This window comes from Maniola jurtina, chromosome 13 (assembly GCF_905333055.1).
Source record: "Maniola jurtina chromosome 13, ilManJurt1.1, whole genome shotgun sequence".
NCBI classification, from domain to species: Eukaryota; Metazoa; Arthropoda; class Insecta; order Lepidoptera; family Nymphalidae; genus Maniola; species Maniola jurtina.
The window spans coordinates 13,744,432-13,767,762 of NC_060041.1; the positions used below are offsets into that span (position 1 = coordinate 13,744,432).

At 37.5% G+C, this 23,331-nt stretch overlaps 3 protein-coding genes across 8 annotated transcripts in view; 2 read left to right on the forward strand and 1 right to left on the reverse strand.

The window, feature by feature from the left end:
- Positions 1-23,331, forward strand: part of LOC123871244 (uncharacterized protein C1orf198 homolog) — a 504,106-nt gene that overhangs the window by 6,000 nt on the left and 474,775 nt on the right. The window lies entirely within an intron of this gene.
- Positions 246-4,636, reverse strand: LOC123871248 (protein dj-1beta-like). 4 transcript variants are annotated; one of them, XM_045914944.1, is made up of 7 exons: positions 4,486-4,595; positions 3,771-3,822; positions 3,065-3,173; positions 2,422-2,541; positions 1,928-2,042; positions 1,273-1,415; positions 246-495 (listed from the first exon to the last, which is right to left on the reverse strand). In XM_045914944.1, exons 2-7 carry the CDS (start codon positions 3,818-3,820, stop codon positions 391-393), a joined length of 642 nt encoding a protein of 213 aa, XP_045770900.1. In that variant the 5' UTR covers positions 3,821-3,822; positions 4,486-4,595; the 3' UTR covers positions 246-390. The 4 variants fall into 4 exon arrangements, with proteins under 4 accessions (XP_045770900.1, XP_045770899.1, XP_045770898.1 ...); XM_045914943.1 differs by having other exon boundaries at positions 4,490-4,578; XM_045914942.1 differs by lacking the exon at positions 3,771-3,822 and having other exon boundaries at positions 4,490-4,636.
- Positions 4,808-13,615, forward strand: LOC123871231 (zinc finger protein 37 homolog). Of its 3 annotated transcripts, none has more exons than XM_045914913.1 (4): positions 4,810-5,199; positions 5,892-6,828; positions 11,180-12,356; positions 12,549-13,615. In XM_045914913.1, exons 1-4 carry the CDS (start codon positions 5,131-5,133, stop codon positions 12,658-12,660), a joined length of 2,295 nt encoding a protein of 764 aa, XP_045770869.1. In that variant the 5' UTR covers positions 4,810-5,130; the 3' UTR covers positions 12,661-13,615. The 3 variants fall into 3 exon arrangements, with proteins under 3 accessions (XP_045770867.1, XP_045770869.1, XP_045770868.1); XM_045914912.1 differs by having other exon boundaries at positions 4,811-5,199; positions 11,180-12,358; positions 12,527-13,615; XM_045914911.1 differs by having other exon boundaries at positions 4,808-5,199; positions 11,180-13,615.

Here is a 23,331-nt window from a genome sequence, read left to right on the forward strand (position 1 = left end):
AAACCATATAATATAAAAAAACCAATTGCTATAAAACAAACGCGTTTGGGACGCCCTCCAGCACGATGGACCGACGATATAAAGCGGCTGGCGGGAAGTGGCTGGATGGGGAAGGCTGAGGACCGGGTGCGCCACCACACCCGGTCCTCAGCCTTCCCCATCCAGCTCTATAGGGAAGGCCTATGTCCAACAGTGGACGTCCACAGGCTGATGGTGATTATAAAACAAACAGAGTTTTTTAGAAATAGTTTAATCAATTAAATCTTTATTGTGATGGAATCAATTATCACAAAAATATTATGCAAACAATTTACAAGCCAATTATCACTTTTCACTTATACATATACTATCAGATTGCTGTATCGTTTTTGATATGGTTTGGTTTGGGGGTTAGTAGCCTGAGATAATCATTCCTTTCTCGACCTGGTCAGCCTTTTCCTTGCCAGTCAGCATCTCAATCAGCTTCAAGCCAAACCAGTAAGCTGTTCCAGGGCCCTGGAAGGTAAAATTCCTTCATAATTTTTATGATAGTGTTTTTACCTAACTTCAAGGAAATTTTTAAGTAATTTTTAAACACATGTTTAAAATTGTGGAACCGGCAGGATTCGAACCTGGGTCTCCCTGGTTTTAATATAATGAAAACACCAAATGAAATCAACAAGATGTATTGAACCATATTGTCGTAGAACAACCTGCCAAGATTTGAAACACATGTATTTTATTCAGTACTCAAGCAACTGTTAATGCCATCTAGTAGCGAAACGTAGTTATCGAAACTACTTTCGATGCAAATGCCCATATTTCGATGCAACTCTTTGAATGAGAAATGACACTTGCATAGGAAACTTATAATTAGCGGCGTAGTGCGCGAAAGTTAACGAGTCCAGAAAGAGACTAGACTTATCAACCAATGGTATAGATCGTTTCAAGGAATAGTTCCTATGGCGTTATGTTGGCTCCCCTGTCTGTTTTATTTTCATTTGATTTTCATGAATGAATGAAATGAAAATCAAATGAAAATAAACTAAATCTGCGTCTTCTCATGCTAATATGGTGCCAATGACTTAGACAGACAGGGGAGCCAACATAACTCCATAGGAACTATTCGTTGAAACAATCTATATGTACCTGCGCCGACGGATCAACCAATCGCATACTCCCGCCATCCGCCAGCCAATCGAGTCAATGTTCAAGTTGTTTTCCAGGCACTGTACCTTTGTACCTTCACTCATATTTTAGAAGTAAAATTGTCACACCTCTGGCAACACTCACCCGGCTAGTAACAATGTTGCCATCCACGACCACTCGTTCTCCCTCTACATAGGTGTAGTCCGATGTAATCTTCTCCTTGGTAGACGGGTAGGACGTCACACGCTTGCCTTTAGCCACGCCGTGTGCCACGAATGCTGTTGGGGCTGAAAAAAAATTGTTACAAACCTTATGAATTATTAATATAGAATTAATAGGTCTGATCAATGTATCAATGGGCGTTTGACAGCTTGTTGAGCCAAATTGGTCGAACCGTTCTCAAATAATTATCTTTCATACATACAGAATTTTTTTTAAATTCAAATACACTTGTACAAGTGCCTTTGAATCGTCATAATACCTTAGACTAGTAACTAGTTAATGAGTGCGATTTCGTGGATTCAGGTTTTTCAAAATCATCTAGGAACTTTTTGATTTTCTAGGATAACCAGTAGTAAAAAAAAATTACCCTATGTCACTCTCCAATCTTTAACCACAGTTTTCCGATGTATTATGTCCATATTATGCAAAAATCACGACAATACATCGCGGCGTATATGGAGAACAAACAAACATGCTCTCATTTATTATTTTTGTCTTTGTAACATCTCCACTGTTTACCCATATTCAAAATAAAGAAATTTGATTTGATATAATATGGGTAGTGATGCCACCTTACCAGCACAAATAGCAGCCACAATCTTGCCAGTTTTCTCGTGGTCTTTGAGAAGAGTTCCCACCACACCAGACTTTGAGAGACGGTCTGAACCTTCCAGACCTCCTGGCAGTATTACCTGCATTCATACAGGTTCATTTCATTACCGATTCATGATTCATTCACTTAAACGAAGAAGCATATAATGAAGAGTGCAATAATTAGAACACAATCCAATATCATGGATAGCCTTATACAGTATACTTGTAGTTGATTTAGTATTTTTCAAACTGGCAATGTATGGCATGCAAAACTCGAGATTAATGCCTCACCTACGACGCGGCACTTATCTACGCTACGTTCATTGACCTCTAGTGTCAGTGTTAGTCAGAGCTTTCGATATTTTTTTTGTAGTATGGGTACAATCACCTGTCTTCGTTTTTGCTGCTTACACCCTGTATTTTCGATTTCAAAGCCACAGATGGTTGTTAATTTTTAAATTAAATAAATGCACTCACTGCATCATATTGTGGTGTCTTAGCGAGGGCATCAGATAGTGACAGGTCGGGCACCAGTGTCACTTGTCTTGAGCACAGAACTGGTTCAGATCCATCCAGACCAGCCAAAGTCACTGTCACCTGAAATTTGTATGTGGTTTATTGCATTCACAAACTATCAATCTGAAAAAAATATATTTGTATTTCAAACAAAAAAAAAACTCTGGAAGTTACCAGGAAACTGATAAATGTACATTTAGGCAAAATATATAGCCTGCTAAAATCACAACCGGAAGTTACCAGACGAATGTACAACAAATTAATATAGCATGCTGAAATCTTTGGAATTTATTAGGAAACAGACAAAATAAATATAGCTTGCTAAAATCATAACTCTAGCATAGTATTAATAGGTACTTGCTTCCCAAGGTGCGTGACATTGCGGACGGACGCGGACCAGCCCGCATTGATGCACCATGGGATGGGTATCGTCTGTCAAGGGTAAGAACACCTTCCAATTCCAAGACTCACATAGGAACGCACTGTTGGTAGAGCCTTGCGTGCGGTGCGCGGATGTGCGTGACCATCCGACTATGTGTAATAATAGGCAGAATCACACACAGTGGGAAGCCAGTATAATAATACAAGTAGCAGTTTATCTTACCCCACCCCTTCTCAGCATGTCCACCGTGATGACAGTCTCCATCTCTTCAGCACCTTGCGCCAGGATCACCAGAGCCGACTTAGACATTGCTGCAGAGGTGGATACAAGCCTGCAATTAGGTAATTTTATTTAAAATAGGTACACTCTCATGTAAGTCATATCTGCTTTAACCAATGACTATGAATAATTATAAAATGATGGACATGCTATGTTCATCAACAGAGCCTCAATAGCTCAACCGGTAAAGGAGTGGTCTGAAAACCGAAAAGTCGACGGTTCAAACCCCGCCCGTTGCACTATTGTCGTACCTACTCCTAGCACAAGCCTGACACTTAGTAGGAGAGAAAAAGGGGAATATTAGTCATTTAACATGGCTAATATTCTTTTTAAGAAAATAAAAATAAAAAAATAAATATTGTCAAATTATACAAGGTGATCCATAAAGTCTCTAACATCCTGGCAAGCTGAGATTAGATGATGTGTATGTTCCAATGTGGATGTTCCAAAAAAATATGAGCCACATAGCGTAATTTCTATTTTTTATAGACTTAATTGAAAAGTGAAAATGTAACACCACACTTTGAAGAACTTAAGGGTTTTAGTCGGTTTTAGTTGGTGTTGGTGACTTATATAAGTACTGTAAATTGCAAACACACTATAGTAACACTGCTTCTATACACTATTGACACAGCACAAACATAGTGACCTGCAAATAAGTTGAGCAAAAATCAGCGCAGAGGGGAAAAATTGGTGCATCGCTGGAAAGAATAGGTGACTGTTCAATTATTATCTGTATCCTGCTTCCGCAAGGCAGAAATCCAGAATCTCTTGAATCTGCCAGAGTCTTAGATAACGATTTTAGCTGCTAGCTGTAGATGTCAATGTTATGTAAACCCAGAGCCATAAAATCAGTTAAAAAAAAGTCTCATGTAATTACTGTACTGTGAGACAAATGTTTATTTTGTTGGGTATACCCTTGCCATCCCCTATCTTGCCTCACATGATTGCTGTCTGACTGTCGTCTGAGTGTATGAAGTTTCTCTTTACCCTGTGCTTATTGTACTTCAATAAAAGGTGATCAGAGTGATTTTTGCTAAAACTTAGCAAGTTCAATCTTCATAAACTTTAAAATTCATAAAATATTAACCTATCATGAACCGGCCGGGAAGAAACGTAACATAATAATAATATAGATACACGCACTATCGGCTTCTATCAGGTGCAACTTCAAAACAAACCACTATCTTTCTCTTTGCAATCTTTTTAATTGGTCAGTAATTTAATTACTAAATAATCAAACATAAATCTCTACGAAAATATTATTTAAGGTTGAGGTTACCGAACAGATAATATTTTAAGTTATATTTTGAAATAGGTATGGTCACAGTTTATTTAGTGAGGTAGGTAGTCTAAGTACTTACGTACTTCGGTTTTAGGTCCCAGGATTTTATGTAATTTTTAGAGGCAACTGTTATCAAGGAATTTAAAGTTTTCGTGAAAATATTTTTGTTGACACACGAAAACATCGATACGATGGAAAAAACTAGAACTGATAAACGTCAAAAGGTCAAAACCGAGGTCAAACCATAGGCAAAAACCACACGCTCAATTCGATATTTCAGATCATTTTCAGATTTTTTCAAAAGTCTTTCAATAATAGGGTAATGTAATATTTTTAAAATTGAAAAAATATGTAACTACTAAATCAATTACCTATTTGTGATTTGATCATTTTTATCATTATTTACAAATAATCCATAGACTAATCGCGACAGATGTTCGTTGACGGAATTTCTACTTTGTCTTTGACCAGCTTCCTTTCTTTCTCGATAACGTCAAGCGAGTAAAAAAATATTCTTTTTTGTTTTATTAGTTTTAAGAATAAACTTGACCTTTATCCGCGAATCATGTAATTTCGTAACCCCTCTAACATTTGGTTTTTTCCTACAACTTTATGTGATGGTTTTATGTTATTACCAAGTGTAAATAATATTGTTAGGTTAGGAACTGAACGTTATAAAAAAATTAGTTTTACGATTAAATAATTCAAAAATTACTCCATAAATATGGATTTCGTGAAGCGAGAAGAAAGCAATATACTGGATGAAGAGAACTACAAAATTTACATGGAAAACGTGAGTCCTTATAACTTGTTTTGATATACTATTGAGGCCTTTTGGTTTTTCATAAAATAGCTTAATCTTAAACTTGTTCGGCCTTTTTCGAAGAGTTCTTCCTATTAGTAACTAATTATACATTAATTTTCATAACGATTTTCAATAAGATCTTATCTTTTCTGATCAATGAGTATGACCCTACCATCCTATGATGTAACTTTGTTATTAGAAGATTAGGTAGCACAAGTGTACAAGTAGAAGTTTTAGAGTGGCGGAGCGGAGGTCAGATGGTTATCATTAAGTATAAAAACTGTCGAATATGGGTTTAATAATAATAAACCCTGCTAATGAGAATTTGGAAGAAATAGTTTCATTAATAGAATTTATTTTGTGAATTCTTAAACAATAAGTGTTATTTTATTACTATTTAAAGTTAAAACTATTTCAGTAAAGTAAAAATATTGCTTACTATAAAAAACAACACTTTTGAATTTCAAACAGCCAATTGGTTAATTCATTGTAGCATGAAGCAGTTACCAACATCCAAACTTTCACATAGTAAATTCACTTAAAACTAGTAAGATTTCTTTTTAACCAACTTAAAAAACAAGGAGGTTCTCAATTTGTCTGAATCTTTTTAAGTTCAGCTTAGTTTTTGTTAAAACTTTTACCAATATGACGATGTCTGTGATTGTGATTATTCTTTGCAGTTACAAAAGTCACATCAAATCGACACAACAGATTACCAACACACAATATCAATGGAGCAACTTCACCAAGCTGTCGTCCAGTCTTCCTTAAACTCCAGTACCATCGTACACAACTTCCAACTGCCCATATCACCTCGACAAATGTCCACACTCATGCTGAAGACCAACCATTTGACCCGCTCCTTAAATTTTAACGAACTACCAACCCATTTACCAAAAAACCTAGCAATGGATATGGAAATACTCGGACTGCCCAATGACCTTTCACAGAATTTAAGGCACGAGGACTTATTAACCCAAAACTTATCCAGAAACGTAGATAATATAATGCTGGCGCGTACCTTGAACAATGATTTAGAACTACAGAATAGTTTAGCTCACATACAGAATTTGCAAGAGCAAGAACTAAGTAGAAACCTAAGCACAGAAATGACCCATAATTTGAATAGAATAAACAATTTATCACATAATATTAATCGTGAAATATCTCATGATTTGGGCAACGAAATTGATTTGACACATCTGAGTCGACAGAATTTAGAGCAAGATATTATTATGAATCAGGAAGAGTCACGGAGGAGTCCGTTGGGTCAAAATGTTGATAGTAATTTATTAGAACAGCATATATCACAAAGGCTGGAGCAGCATATGGCTTTAAAATTGGATCAGGCTGTGGAAAGAATTGACCAAAATCAAAGGTTTGATCAAACATTAGCTCAAAGGTTGGATCAGTCGTTGGCTCAAAGGTTGGATCCATTGCCATCAAGGTTGGACTCAAGGTTGTTGAATGGGAATGTACTCCATGATCAAAGGGTTTTGGAACAAGCTGAACATTTATTTCCGTTGCCAATGCATATAAAGTCGGAGCAAGAGGATGATGGTTATTTTTATGATAATATCAATCAAGGAATGAGCAGTAGCAATACAGGAATGAATGGTGAGGTTTTTGACTTTAAATACTACTACTGATTCTCATGACTTTGTGGATTTTGATTTTAAAATGTTGCAGGAAAATTTTTTCAGGTTTATCCTGAGAAATTAAATTTCCCACAAGATTAGATAGCCTATGCCACTCTCCAGGTGTTTAACTATATTACGTCAATCCATAGCAATTAGCACTGTAATTTAAGGGCACCAACAAACAAACACATTTCACATTTCAGTATTTAATTACATTTTCTAAAACTATAGAACATTGTACTAGAAATTTAACAGTTATAACTTGCTTTAACTATGAAGAAATCCTGGCATGCCTGAGAGTTCTCCAAAATGTTTTCAAAAGTCTGATAATCTGTGCTTGGTCAGTGAGTTGGACTATGGCCTGAACTCTTCTCATTTTGGGAGACCTGTGGTTAGCAGTGGGCCGGTGATGGTTGTGATGATGACGATGACCAGGAGTACAGAGGCAATCGAAGATCTACGTGACCTTGTACCTAAAGGTCACATCTTATTCCCGAGATCATAATATTTTGAACATCAATTTCTATGGCGGAGTGAAAACATGACCTTTACTAAATACAAGATAATTAAACCAGTGATATTAGAAACTTGTTCACACCTGACCTTTCAGACTTGGCGCTAAATATTCATGATGTTTCCAGGGTTGTCACTCAATTTTGAGGTGAAACTTCTTTAGAGTTCTTCTGTAGACTTTTTTTACTTCTTTAGATTGAGAGTAACTCAGATCTGTTTCCGGACAAAAATAACGTTCATCATCAACGTGAAGCCGCCATCTTTTATCGAGATGGTACCGAGACCGAGTAGTTAGTGTCGTGGATTAAAATCTTTACTTTTTTACTTGTAAAAATACTTTTACTAATACGTTTACTTTTGTGATTCATTTAAAAAAATAAACTGCCCGCGTTTTTTTTTTTCAACCGCGTGTGATAAAATTGCCGCGATGGATTTGTGGTTAGAATGAAAACGGCACATTTTTTATGGTAAATGAGTATGACAAACTACAGACGCAGTATTTGCTCTTAGATATAGAAGGCGCTGAGGCACACGCGCTAGGCCTTCTTCTAAAGTCACACATATCGCCGATTACTAGCTATAAATATGGACTATGATAAGGCGATTAACTGACTAACGCGAAAGTTAGTTCATCTATGAATGGATGTATGTTAACTCTTTCGATGTTTGTTAACTCTTTTACGCAGAACTACCTGGACGGATTTGGCTGAATTTTGGAATGGAAATTGATTATACCCTGGATTAACACATAAGCTACTTTTCATCCCGGAAAATCAATAAGTTCCCACGGGATTTTAAAAACCTATATCCACAAGAAAAAAGTCGCGGGCATTCATGAAATTCAGCTAGTAGAGAATATCTCTATTAAAAATTTAATAGAAATATTCTCTACTAGCTGTACTTCACACTAATATTATAAAGGCGAAAGTTTGTATGTGTGTGAGTGTGTGTGTGTGTGTGTGTGTGTGTGTGTGTATGTTTGTTACTCCTTCACGCAAAAACTACTGGACGGATTTGGCTGAAATTTGGAATGGAGATAGATAATATCCTGAATTAGCACATAGGCTACTTTTTATCCCGGAAAATCAAAGAGTTCCCACGGGATTTCAAAAAACCTAAATCCACGCGGGCGAAGTCGCGGGCATCGGCTAGTATTTTATAAATTGACAACCCTAGCTCCTATTGACACTATGATAAAAGTGAAAAAAAAATCACGTTTTGATAGCAATTAATTACCATTGGCTCCATTATAATTACACTTTGGTGACCATTTATGGCACAAAGGTGCGGATGCTCGTCTATTCGTGGTGAATGTTCCGGGTTCGACGTCCGATTATGTATATTTTTCAATGTGAAGGTCACTTTTCGGCATTTGTCACAAAAATTGGTCTATAGACAAATAACAATTTACATACACACAAATTCTGCCCAATGCTAATAGACTAGATAAAGATAGGAGGGCGACCTATTCGGGAATCGGGGTCTATGGAGGTCGATACCAGCTAGGATTGCCAGATGCCTCGTATTTTACGGGTTACCCTGTAGGTATGATAATACTGCAACCCGTAATTGCGAAAAAATACGGGGTAAATAAATCCCGTATTTTTTACAATTCAGTCGGAGCTGGCTGGCGAAACCAACCTGACGTTGTGTCCAGTATGTTTTGACCAATAGCGTAGAATTTAGGAAGATCTTCTATCACACTAATATTATAAAGGCGAAAGTTTGTATGTGTGTGTGTGTGTGTGTATGTTTGTTACTCCTTCACGCAAAAACTACAGGACGGATTTGGCTGAAATTCGGAATGGAGATAGATAATATCTTGGATTAGAACATAGGCTACTTTTTATCCCGGAAAATCAAAGAGTTCCCACGGGATTTCGAAAAACCTAAATCCACGCGGGCGAAGTCGCGGGCATCGGCTAGTTTAATATAAATGTAAATACCTCTAAGGAAAACATCGTGAGGAATAATATAAATACCTCTAAGGAAAACATCGTGAGGAAACCTGCATGCCTAAGAGTTCGCCATAATGTCTACCAATCCACATTTGGCCAGCGTGGTGGACTGTGGCCTAAATCTTACTCATTCTGAGATAATACCCATGCTCAATAGCGGGCCGGTTGGTTGATGATGATGGCATACAAATCTTTTAATACTTACTGAAATTGAAAAAAAGAACTGAAGAGAATGCTTTTAATAGTGGTGTGACCTTGTTGGTGCAAGGACTCAAAGAGTATTACATATTATTACTGTTACCTATAGTAAGTTTTATACAGTATCCAGATTTTAATTTTCGGCGATTAGGGCGAAAGGAGTCAAAAAAATATCAAAAAATATTTTTTTTTTTTTTTTTCAACAGGATTGAGTGCGATCATTTGCCATTTGTCGCTATTGTACTCAAGCCCAAAATTATCGAAAATATATAGGTAATCCTTATCCATACTAATATTAAAAATGCGAAAGTATGTCTGTCTGTCTGCTAAGTTTTCATGGCTCAACATATAACCGATTTTGATGTTTGGCATAGACATAGCTATCATACCAGGGAAGGAGGACACGGGGACACGGTTCCCACGGGATATTTTATACACCTAAACTCATATATTTGAAGTTGCGTGTATCATCCACTTAGTAGATGTTTGCATCCTGGACATAGATTACTTGTTATCCCGGAAAATTATAAAGCTTTTGTCAGGTTCGAGGCTTCGGCCGTGGCTAGTTACCACCTTACAGGCAAAACCGTGCCACCAAGCAATTTAGCGTTCCGGTAAGATGCCGCGTAGAAACTAAGGGGTAATGGGGTTTCATAAAAACTGCCATACCCCTTCCAGGTTAGTCCGCTTCCATCTTAGACTGCATCATCACTTACCACCAGGTGAGATTGCAGTCATGGCTTACCTTGACTGATTAAAAAAAGTTCCCACGGGATTTTTAAAACCTAAATCCACGCGAACAAAGTCGCAGGTATCATCTAGTTAACTATATTCGTATACATATAGATCACTCTGATACAGGTATATTTTCGTGAATGTTTGACATATAAAACGTACTATGCCTTTTAAGTATACAGGCAAAACTACTTTCACAACAAGCTTCTAGTGTGTTTATGTTTTATTTTTGGCTGAACTTAAGATAAGTGTTGCCTATAGGTATATCTCCCCATAGGATACTTTATACTTTCGAAAAACTTTGTCCAGTTTATCAGATTATGTCTGATGGTTGATGGTGAAGCGGTGATAGATAGTGATTAAGGGATGATCTATGCTAGACCGTGCCGCGTCCGAGAACACAGATCGGAAAATGTACCTATGGGGTCACAGCAGACCGTGCCATGTCCAAGTCTTCTGAGCCTCGTCCGTGTTACGTTTTTTCATACAAATTGCAATCCGTGGATCGTCGGCGCGTCGGACGTGCCTCGAATGTGGCACGGCTCAGGCTACCGTCTAGCATAAATCATCCCTAAGACGTTAGTCTTTGTTCGGGGAATCATGGGTTCGACCCTTGATACGTCAAATTTTTACTAATTAGTCAAATATTACTTGTCCACACAATATTTCCCGGGATACGAATCGTGGATCCCCCGATTAGGAAGCCGAAGTCTTTAACCACTAAGCCATCAACGCTTTTTTGGGTTCCGTAGTCTAAGGGCGCAAACGGAACCCTATTGCTAAGCCTGTCTTGCCTGACTGCCAGCGGGCTGTGCTCGTGAACCGTAATAGATAGAGAGTTGAAATTTTTATAGAATGTGTATTTCTATTGCCGCTATAACAATAAATAATTTAAAAAATTAACATCTTTTTTTAATTTTTCAGGTGAAATCCCACCACACTCGGACCACTCCACCCCGCAACCGAATACCAACATACATCAGGACTCATTATATACACATACAGTATACAATAACCATAATATATCAGTACCAGCTCTAAACCCTATAGACTTATATTCACGCCCCCAAAACTACGTACAGAATTACGTAACGGAAAATCCCCAAAATCTAGTCGTACACAGACAATACGACAACTCCAGCCCTTATACGGAAGATTTGAAAAAGTTACGTCAAGATTCCGTAAAAAAAGATGCCAAAACCGCGCAGCCTAAAGAAAACCTGAAGCCTACGGATCAGAATAAAATGTACTACGAATATGCTAATGATTATGTTATCGTTGGGAAGAATGAAAACGATTCCAATAGTAAATTGAATGAAGAACTAGCCATGAGTATAAAAGGGGAGTATATATGCTACAAATGCAATGAAGTATTCCCATCTAAAAGAGTGCTGAAACAACACGCGAAATTATGCGATAATGCAGATGGTACCGATGCAGAAAAGCAAGGGAAATTCAGTTGCAGCCAATGTGCCTACCGATGTCAATCTCCAGCGATACTAAAAATCCATGAACGCACTCATACCGGTGAAAAACCGTATGCATGCACTTTCTGTGAATATAAATCCGGGCAAAAAAACAATGTAGCGAAACATATTCTAGTGCACATGAAGGCAAAACCATTCGGTTGCCAATATTGTGACTATCGCTGTGCACAAAAGAACAATTTAGTAGTTCATGAACGCACCCACACAGGCGATAAACCGTTCGCATGCCCATATTGTGATTACCGGACGGTGCAAAAACCTAACTTAGTCAAACATATGTATTTGCACACCGATCAGAAACCGTTTAGCTGCGATCTGTGCAATTATAGATGCGTGCAAAAGGCAAACTTGACCAAACATAAGCAAAGGCACATGAACGAAAAAGATGGGGACAAAATTGATATCAAAACCCAAGTTAAACCGTACAAGCCGAGACAGAAATCAGTCAAATGTCCGCTCTGTCCGTACAGATGCGTTCAGAAATCCAGTCTAGAAAAACATATGCAGTATAAACATGTTGATGCCGAGTGTCAGGACAATTTAGACTGTGGTCTCAATTTGATGAAAAGTGTTTGTGATACTAAAACTGTTATAACTGATCATCACAGTGAAGTAGGTCATGATCATCACAGTGAAATAACTCATGATCATCACAGTGAAATAGCTCATGATCATCACAGTGAAATAGCTCATGATCATCACAGTGAAATAGCTCATGATCATCACAGTGAAATAGCTCATGATCATCACAGTGAAATAGCTCATGATCATCACAGTGAAATAGCTCACGATCATCATAGTGAAGCAACTCATGATCATCACAGTGATGATCACGGTTTGAACCTGATGAAAAATGGTCATTTGACTAACAATGAACACGTGTCCGTTTTTCGTAAGTGTGTAAAAGATTCTATTTGAAAATAAGTGAAAATAGTGCTGGAACATTAACTTTTTTTGAATTGCATGACTTTTTTTCTTTTTGTACATAACGTGAATCTAGTGATGTTTTTTTTTAATTTTAAATTTTAATGATGTAAGTAAATATAAGTGTTTTCAGGAATCGAAGCCTGAAACTATTAATAGTACTTTTTAATGAAAAGGTGCAAAAGTTCCCTACATTAATTATGTTACTTGTAAAATATAATGTTTTAATAACATAAAAAGAATGGTGCAGTCTTGCTTTCAAATGACCATCCCATCCATGTACGTCTGTCTGTCAGTGGACTGTAACTCGTGAACCGTAATAGGTAGAGAGTTGAAATTTTCACAGAATGTGTATTTCTATTGCCCCTTTAACAACAAATAATTAAAACTTCTAAATGGCTGCCATGAAAATTAAAAAAAATAAAAGTGTTATTTCTTGGTCAATGCTATGGAACATTTCGTGTGCTAGTCAGACTCGCATTTGTCCAATTTTTTTGATTTTGTGTTCCCAAGTTACGCTTAACTGGGATATTTCAACTGAAATAATAAAGGTATTGTTTTATTATTGATAGAAATAAAATCTGTTGTTGAAATCGAAAAGATATTAGAAATGAAATTAATGTTTCGTAATGTTGGAGTAGTGCCCTTGTGAGCAACTCATAGAAAAGTGTACAAAAATAATTCAAAAGATCATATCTATATCATGCAATCAAGCTAAATGATTATAAATTATGCAAATCAACCTAAATTACTCGTAAATTGTAAAGCTATGAAATTAAGTACTCTTATACAATAACAAGGTTCTAATTTCTGTGTGTGTAACATAATTAATGGATGGTCCCATATTAAAAACATTTTAAAACTACAACCTAAAATGTGGGTAGGTAGTTTGAAATCTTCCTATTAGTAGGCTAAGACGCGTTTAGTCATGTAGATATTTTAATTTTTTTGTACTTACATAATACTTGCATACTTGTGTGTTATTTTTAAGTTCTCATTCAAAATAGTTTTTCACGTTTTTTTGGGATTCCGTACCTAGAAAGGAAAAAAGTAACCCTTATAGGATCACTTTGTTGTCTGTCGTGTTGGTCAATTTGGGGGAATAAAAATCTATAGGGTACTTCCCATTGACCTATAATCATGAAAGGCTGGTACCCAATGTCTTAAAGCACAAGTAAAGAAAAAAATCCGAAAACTGTGAAAAAATTACTCACGTTTTTAATGTTGGTACTCCTAAATCTAAACATTTTAGTGCCATAAAAAGAAAAATGATTCAATGGCAATATGAAGATTGTATGATTTCTAAGTTTACAATACTTATCAATAATCAATTATAGTTTAAAAAGCTCTTTTTTTGTGAAATTAAATGATTTTCAGTCTGCGCCGCTTATGATATGTCAAGACTACCACCAATTCGGAAAGAAAATTCTACTGAGGGGGGTTGGCAAGAAATTCAGCAGTTGCGCTTTTTTAAAAAACAAACGTTACAATATGTAGAATGTAGATCATGTACTATTAGCAATGTAACTTATTAAACTATCTTGGACCGTTAGGCCCGTTTAGTGCGCCTTAAGTATACAGACGGACAGATGGCGGGAAGTGACTTTGATACTATGTAGACAGGGCCGGATCTATATAAGGACTTTTTGGACTGCAGCCCCGGGCCCCATGGGTATAAAGGGCCCCCATTTAAGACAAAATGGACTGTATTGTAAATTGTAAACTAAAAGAAAGTACCATCACAAGGTCGGACAACAATATCAAACTACTTTTTTTTTTTAAATTCATTATAGGCAAGCGCTTGACCACAATCACACCTGATGAAAAGTGATGATGTGGCTTAAGATAGGACGCGTTTACCTAGAAGGTGCCTATTCACTCTTGTTTTAAAGATACCCGAATTGTAATTGGTAGGAAACAGATCGCGGAAGAGTATTCCAAATCTTAGCCATGAGGAATGATGACGCAAAACGTTTCGTGTAGATGGAATGTCGACGACATAAGGATGGAAACTCGCCCGACGTCTTGCGGTCAATCGATTATCGACTAAATCCATGTACATTAGTAAATAATCAGTTCTCTCCATAAATAGAGATATAAGTTTTAACACCCACGGTCCGTCCCTGTATGTAGGAAAGGTGTAGAGAACTCCCATGGGATCTTGGCTTGGACCTATGCCCACATACAATGGATCCCCGGTAATCCGACAAACGTTTTGCAGGACATTGTCGAACTATCGAATTTGTCGTATTATACAGTACTGCCTAAGACCCCCTATAGTCCGGAATTTTTTACAAAAGAGTACCTTGTAATCCGACAAATTATAGATCCAATGATAAGATTCTATATGTTATACATACTCTGAAGTACAAATCATACTTCACTATGTAAGTCAAATTTGGATGTCGGATTACAGGGGGTGCCGGATAAGGCAGGGGCCGGATTACAGGGGGTACACTGTACTATAATTTAGCTGTTAAGGATGCCTTTAGGCTGTGATGGACTTTCCATAAAATAGAAATAATGTGTTACCAGAGATTTGAATGTACCTAATGTAGGTTTTACATCACGTTTTTTATTCTAGGACTTAAGTTGTAAGTTTTTCTAGTGATATTTTTTAATGTTAATCATTTTTGTATGTTCTTTTTTTTTGTAATTAAATGCCGCTTACCAAAGTGAATGTGTATTTTTTATTTCGTAAATAAAAATTGGAAGATTTTTTTTTTACAAATTGTTGAAATACTGGATCGAAAAAGAGCAAGATTTAAAAAATATGTATTACTAAACTTTAACAAGTACTTTTGAATCGTTATATGCGTCTACCACTGGTTTGGAATGCCTTTTCTACCGAGAAGAACCAATAAGAAACTCGGCGGTTGCTCTTTCAAAGACTTGATATACACTATTAGGCCTTGTATAGAAGTGATAATTGAAGTCCCACCCACGCAATGCTGGAGCGAGCTGCAGGCCAAATCCACGCTCTTTTATCATTTACATGATCTTAAGTTGGGCGCTTAGGTGTTGCGCTTCCAGCTTAAGAGGCGCTTCATACTAAAACAAGTATGCAACTGAAAAAAAAATATGATAATGCTGGCCTTGAAAGTCTTGTCTCGTGAAAATTAATTCTACAAAAAAAAGAAGTGTAGTTTTAAGCGTCATCTAGTCTCGTTCATTTTTAAGTCTTACCAAATACTTCCTCTACTCCGTAATAGATGGCGCTCATTAAATTTTACGGCTACCACCCGATAGATGGCAGTATATTGTTGAAATTTCAAAAGTGTAGCTTTGCTTTGAATCCACTTGGAATTTAAATTTATACCCATAATTAAAATTAATCAGCGTGGCGATTTTGACCCACTGTGAAGTTATATGAAATACAAGGTCGGAGCAGAGGTAAGGACTACAGACTGTAATATTACCTGACGACATGCACTTAGATAGGCATCGCGTTTGGTGGCAATCCTTGCAAGATACCAATTGTCCAACTGTGGACATAAAACATATAAGTACCTATTACCTAAGTATTATACTGTTGTCTGTACTTATTTGCTCATGACAAATGACGATACATACCTAAAGACGTAGACCTTAGACGTAAAACTCGAGACCGTCAGTTGTGGGATCGAGTCTTATTCAAACAATTATTCAGGTAATAATTCAGTGAATGTATTCAATATTTCCAAACAAAAACAAACCGTCCGTCCGTCGCAAACAGAAACGATTACCTATTACGATTTACAGTATTTAGGCAAATTGGAAGCTCCATGATTGACGTGGCCCGAGGCGCGGTCATGGGCACGCTTCCTACTTTGCTTTAACCAGCTATGTTACTGTAAAAGCTCGAACTCCAGTAAATCCTAGGATTTTCCAGTAAACCCAACTCTTAATATTAAAAATCCACTATATATTATAGACTAGCAAATCCTTCCGCATTTGACTCAACTAATGTACCTACCTATGGATTTAAAAAAATAACTAGGTAGGTTGTTGGAAGTCGAAAGAAAAAACAGATTGAGGATTTTCGAAATGAAAACAATGAAATAAATGTATTTACTTCACGTATGTGCCACTTGTGATACCTAATACTTATGTCAACACTCTACCAAACAGTTAGGAAAGGAGATTCTACAGAGAAGAGCTGGAAAGAAACAGTAGTAGTTGATAACTAAAACCCCCTGCGATCGTCTTAATAAACGCTGAAATATTATAGTAAAATTGTTTTTCTGTCGCTTGGTATATTTTAATGTTGTAGTACATTTATATTTATGAACTCAGAATTTTCTCCTCTTTCATTTGACATCCCACTCGATACAATAACAAAAAAAAAATTGGAGGCCCCCACTTTTCCATGTAGGTATACGTGAGGTCAATTTTTTTCGTATAAAATGTAGTCCATGTCACCCGGACCTTTACGACGAAACGATTGACACCTCATTCATCAAAATCGGCCCAATAGTTCAGACGCTACGGTGGAACACATAGAATCTGGATACAAACATACATTCCCACATACATACCCTTATACATACATACATACACACATATATACATACATAGACTGCTAAAATCATAACCCTTCCTTTTGGCTTTGCCGCAGTCGGGTAAAAACTCTACCAAACGGTTAGGAAAGAAAATTCTACTGAGAAGAGTCTGAAAGAAACAGAAGTTGCTCTTGGAAGTCGGAAGATGAAAAAGACGGGTAATTTTTTGTTTTTTACAAAATCACAACAATTCGCCTGAAGGTTTTCTGTTCAAAAATTCAAAATGCCGGTATCTGGATCCGCGATATGCGGTAGGTATGGGGGTAGGAAGGTATTACATAAAGAACGGGGTGAAGTAAAGACGTCCTCGTTCCCGGCTGTCAAAAGCACTCGCACATTATCTTATCTGTGCGCCTTTCATCTGTTTATATGACTGTTCCGGGGTTACTAACCCTGCAATGGTATTTCTTTAGCCATCATTTAATATGCATGATATTAATTCCTTATTTAAGGGATAAGTCCTAGGACCCTCAGTTTCTCTTTACCCTTACGGCCTTTTTGTTACGGCATTAGGTAGACTATTGATATTGTGTAATAGGTTAAAAATAACTGACCCCTATATTTGCTGAGCACTTTACTGAGTGTCCAGTGTCGAATATCGTGTTACGAATCAGAAGCAAAACCATCCCTTTTTTAACCGACTTCTAAAAAAGGAGGAGGTTCTCAATTCGTCGAAATCTTTTTTCATACAAACAATTCATGTGGGCTTCGTAAATGATTTAGCGGCCACTATGTGCCGCTGAAATTCCTCAAAACAATTTGATAAATAAGACCCAGACCAGTTTAACGCTTTATTTATTTTTATTTGTTACGGTTATTTGTGGGCGGTTCACCCACAGAAATACACACTTAAATTACATAACATGTTGTCCCTTAAGTTCTAAAGATCTCATACAACTCCATTTACGGGCAGTCACAACGTGCATTGAAAAAAAAAAAGTCGTACAATAAATTAATATTATACCTAACCTAAAGAACATGAAATGAACCTTTCAAACAGACAAACGTACAGTCTTATAATATCTGCCTCTTATAAATCTGCCGAAGATATCATATTGGCAGTAAGCGACATAATTTTTAAAATGTAAGTATAATATACCTACCTACTAGATGAACTCGTATAGTTGGAAAATGAATCATGTCTGCCGCGCAACTGATGGCCGCTGGGGCAGACGTGTTCTGGAGTGGAGACCGCGTATCAGCAAGCGCAGTGTGGGACCACCTCCAACCCGCTGGACTGACGACCTTAAGAGATAGCGGGAAGTGGATGGATGAGGAAGGCGGAGGATCGTGTGTGGTGGCGCGCTCTCGGGAAGGCCTATGTCCAGCAGTGGACGCAAACAGGCTGATTGATTAATTGAATAGGTATAATTACCAATTTTTCTTTCAACCAAAACAGGTTTTGAGAAAGAAAATTGGTTAAAAGTATTTGAATCTAATGACTCTTAGGTATATTTTATTGATTTCGCATTGAAGTAAATAAAAGTCCATTTATACACGACTGTTACATGCGAGTGGAGTAGTATCGAATGTTAGCAAATTGCTGCGAAATATAATATCTTTGCAGTTTAAGAGGAGACAGGGCCGGATTCAGACGATGGGTTGCCCTACGTCTCATCACTGCTTATCTAACATAAAATAAATAAATAAAATAACTAAATAAATAAAGCCTTTATTGCTGAATTTACATAACAATTAACTCAAATCTCGCAATTTAGTTCCTTTCCGATCAACGCGTCTTCTGACGCATAGGCCTCTTCCAGGTTTTTCAAAATGAGTCTGTTTTGTCCTTCTCATTTCATCCAGCTTTCTGCTCAATCCAATGCATCCTTTGTCTTCACCTTTCCATCTAACATACCGTTTTTATTTTATTGCAGGATAGGCTAGCGCTTGACGACAAGGAATAGCAATGATGAGATTTAAGTTAGAGCGCGCTTGTATAGATGATGTCTAATTAGGTACTATTGCCCTGAAAGTAGGTAGGTACCTCAGTTATACATGGCAGGAAACACAGACGCCGTAAGGGTGTTCCAACGTTGAGCAAAAACATTTTACTATGACAGATAGACAAACGGACGACCGGACAGACCGGACGCTTAGTAATAGAGTTCCGTTGGCACCCTTCGGGAACGATACGGAACCTTAAATGAAGCGATCCTAATATTTGATTCCATACATAATAGGTACAATATCCTTCGCTACGCATACCTAGTGTTTATACAGATCAGAGAGCTCACACAGGTCCTAGTAGAAAAGCAGCATCAGTCTCGCCTGAGTGCGGCCCCGTGCATGTGAAGCGGCATGTTTACAAGCACTACACTCCGCCTGTCTGCGTGTGTATTGATGGCCGACACGGGAGACGCGCCGCGAGGATGTGGCAACTATGTGCATCTCGCCTACCGACAAAAATGCTCAAAAATACAGAAAATCAAATTAAAGTAGGCAACTACCGTAGGTACCTACTAAATTTGCGCTTGCTGAAAGAAAACGTTTATTTAGAAATTGTACCACACATGCCTTGTCAGTTTTACGTACAGGTAGGCCAACCCGGCGTACGGCGCCTCCGCCTCTTAGGTGTTTAACCTAATGCCTCAAGCAGACGATAAGCGTCAAAACACAGCGTGTGTGGCACAACCTGAAAAAAGGTCTCAGCCTAATTTTAGTCTTCATCGTCAACAGCTGTAAGTCTCTTGTAGGAACTTCCACAGGCCGCGGTTTTTCGCCTTCGCCATCTGGATCCAGCGGCTCCCTGCTACTCATTAGAATACCACAGCCGAAGCCTCCCACCAGACCAAACCATAGATAATGTAGAAATTATAATTTTTTTTTTTTTTCTCTCTCTCTTCTGGCTTTACAAAGATTAGCCAATGTCAAGTTTGTAACTATTTGTAACAAGTTAGTTAAAATATACAAGTATGGACCTCGTCTGTGCCGGCACTCACCGACATACGCACGGCACCCCTTTAGAGCGCTTTCCAGTCAGATTTAACAAAAAAAACACTCCAAAAAGGAAGAGCACGCCCGCCAGCTAACACCGACACAGACAAAGTCCAATTATAAATTTCTACATTACCATTACCGAAAACATATCCGGAGAAAACCGGAAATCGAACCTGGAACCTCCCACTTACGAGACCAAAGCCGACTTCGTCTGTGTTGGTGTTAGCTGGCGGGCGTGCTCTGCCTTTTTGGATTGTTTTTTTTTTTGTTAAAACTGACTGGAGAGCGTTCTAAGGGGGTGCCGTGTGTATGTCGGCGAGCGCCGGCACAGACGGGGTCCATACTTGTATAGTTTCCCCTAACTTGTTACAAATAACTACAAACTTGACATTGGCTAATCAGTGTAAAGCCAGACGAGAGAAGAAAAAAAAAAGAGACCAAAGCCCTCACCACTACGCCAAAGAAGTCATCAAAATTAGACATCCTGGCCGAAATTCGACCATCAGGAGAACATTAATGAACAATTGAATTTACCGCATCTAAATAGTTAACACTCAGTGTAGCAGTAGTTATGTTATAGCGTAACGACTCTACAGACATTCAATTTAACCTACTGTATTATATTGAACTGTAAGTATTACATTTTCCCGATAGGTACCTCTATTTTAAACCATTTTCAAGATAATACTTACTTACGGGTGAAATTAATACCAATCGTATTTAATACCTATTAATTAGTCTGACGGTAAGTTAGGGGATTCTGAGCACAACTTAGATTATTCGCATCCTCTTCTTACTTTAATGTAATAAGAAAAGGACAGACACAATTTGACAAATTTAAATTTAATTTAGAACTGTCAAACCTCGTGCCTTTAGCTGCCAGTTGCGAGGTATGGTTGCGAGCCTATTGTTAAAAGGCTATCTACACTAAAATTTAAAATCTTTAAAATTAATTTTCCGTTCTTTTTTAGCAATATTGAAAGGAAAAAGATGCAGTTACTCTAAATTTAGTTTAGAGAACGACAACAGAATCAGCACCAGTCTAAATGTTACAAAATACCTACTATCACCGAAGCGGATAAAATTTTGAAGCCATTATTTAAAATGGCGTAAAAAAGTACGTTCTCACGTCGACGCGCGTAAAAAATTAAAAACTTTAAAAAGCAATTGAATTGAATTCTTTTCGGGATTATGTAACTCGAGCAAAAACTGCGCAAATCCAAAAAGGCCTTCGAGCGCTTGTAAAAGGCCACACGCAATGTACTTATGAAGTAGATTTGCCTAAAGTGTCTCAGTAAATAAAATTAAGTCGTCATGATAAACCTTTTTTTTTTCTCGTCTGGCTTTACACTGATTAGCCAATGTCAAGTTTGTAGTCATTTACAAGTTAGGGAAACTATTTGTATAAGTATGGACTTCGTCCGTGCCGGCGCCCGCCGACGCACGCGCGGTACCCTCCAGAGCACCTCCCAGTCAGGAACACCAGCAATAACACAAAAACCAGTCACTTCCAAAAAAAAAACACTCCAAAAAGGCACAGAACGCGCGCCAGCAGACGCCAACACAGACGAAATAATCCATGATAAACCTTTGATCATCCATTGATTAAGTTCTTAAAAAAATACTATTTAGCAAGTATGAGAGTTCTAAAATTCGAATTTTGAAAGATGTATTTAGGTACCTTGAGATCGGCAGCATGGAGATAAAGTTGTTTCACTAAGCCCATCCCAGGACCCAGATTCGATGATGAAGTTAGGGTAGTTTTTAAAAAGCACTAACTAGGCAACTTGTAGTCGTCATTGTGGCTAGTTCTGTTGAACACGATTCTGAACTAAACCGTAAACTAAAATGATATTGCTGCTATATGGTAATGAATAATGATATACAGTGGACCCCCGGTAATCCGACAAACGTTTTGCAGGGCATTGTCGGACTATCGAATTTGTCGGATTATAGAGTACTGCGTAAGAACCCCTATAGACCGGCGTTTTTTACAAAAGAATACCTTGTAATCCGACAAATTAAAGATCCAACGATAAGATTCTTTGTTATACATGCCTACTCTGAAATTCAAGTCATAGGTAGTACTTCACTATGTTACATGTCAAAAGTAAATCACATCACATCACACTAAAGGGGAAAATTTGTGTGTATGTGTATATGTATGTGTGTGTAACTATGTTGGTTACTCCTTCACGCAAAAAACTACTAAACGGATTGGGCTGAAATTAAGATTGAAGATGGATTATACCCTGGATTAACACATAGGCTACTTTTTATCCCGGAAAATTAGTGTTCCCACGGGATTTTTAAAAAACTTACATCCACTCGAACGAAGTCGCGGGCATCAGCTAGTTCAATAATAAAATAGACTTGTCGGATTACAGGGGGTGCCGGATTAGACAGGGGCCGGATTACCGGGGGTCCACTGTACTTATAGGTATTGCTCCCTGCGGAAAATAGCAGATCTGTCAATTTAGTTTTGCTAATTCTGCTGGTCGACTAGTTAATGATTAAGGGGCATGCCCCTCATCGCAGAAATTAATTCTAGTATCGACTATTCTCACACATTAGTCGATACAAGAATTAATTTCTTAAACCGGACCCTTTCAAGTGAAGATCTTTATATAAACCTGTGAGAATGATACTGCCATCGTCGCAATTAAAATACCATAAGCCTACGTTGTCGTATTAGTTTACAAATTGCGAAAAACCAAATTAAATTTGAATTTTGCGGGCAGGCCCGTCGCTTCCACCTTAAATAAAATGGCATAAAAATTAATAAGCTATCTCAAGCAACCAGTTACAATTTTTCTAGTTATAAATATTTTTTTCAAGCTTTTCATTTAACTTAGACTTTTTTGTGGATTCCATGCGGTGGTTCTAATGCCTAAAAGTAACACGCAAAGAGGCAAATAGAAGTATTAGATTAAAAAGGCCGGCAAAATCCCAGACCCCAAAATAAACATTGTGCTTAATGCTCACCCCTTCTTATTAAAAAAAAAACCGTATGAACGCGTGAACGCACACAAAAAGAACAAAGGAGGTTGACAATCGTCGAAATGGCGGGCTAATTTGACATTAAAAAACGCGCGAATTCAATTGTCAGATAATTTATCGATGTTTTGATAATGGTCGGCGTTTTATTAATGATGTTTTTTTGTAAAATTCATTCTTTCGCATT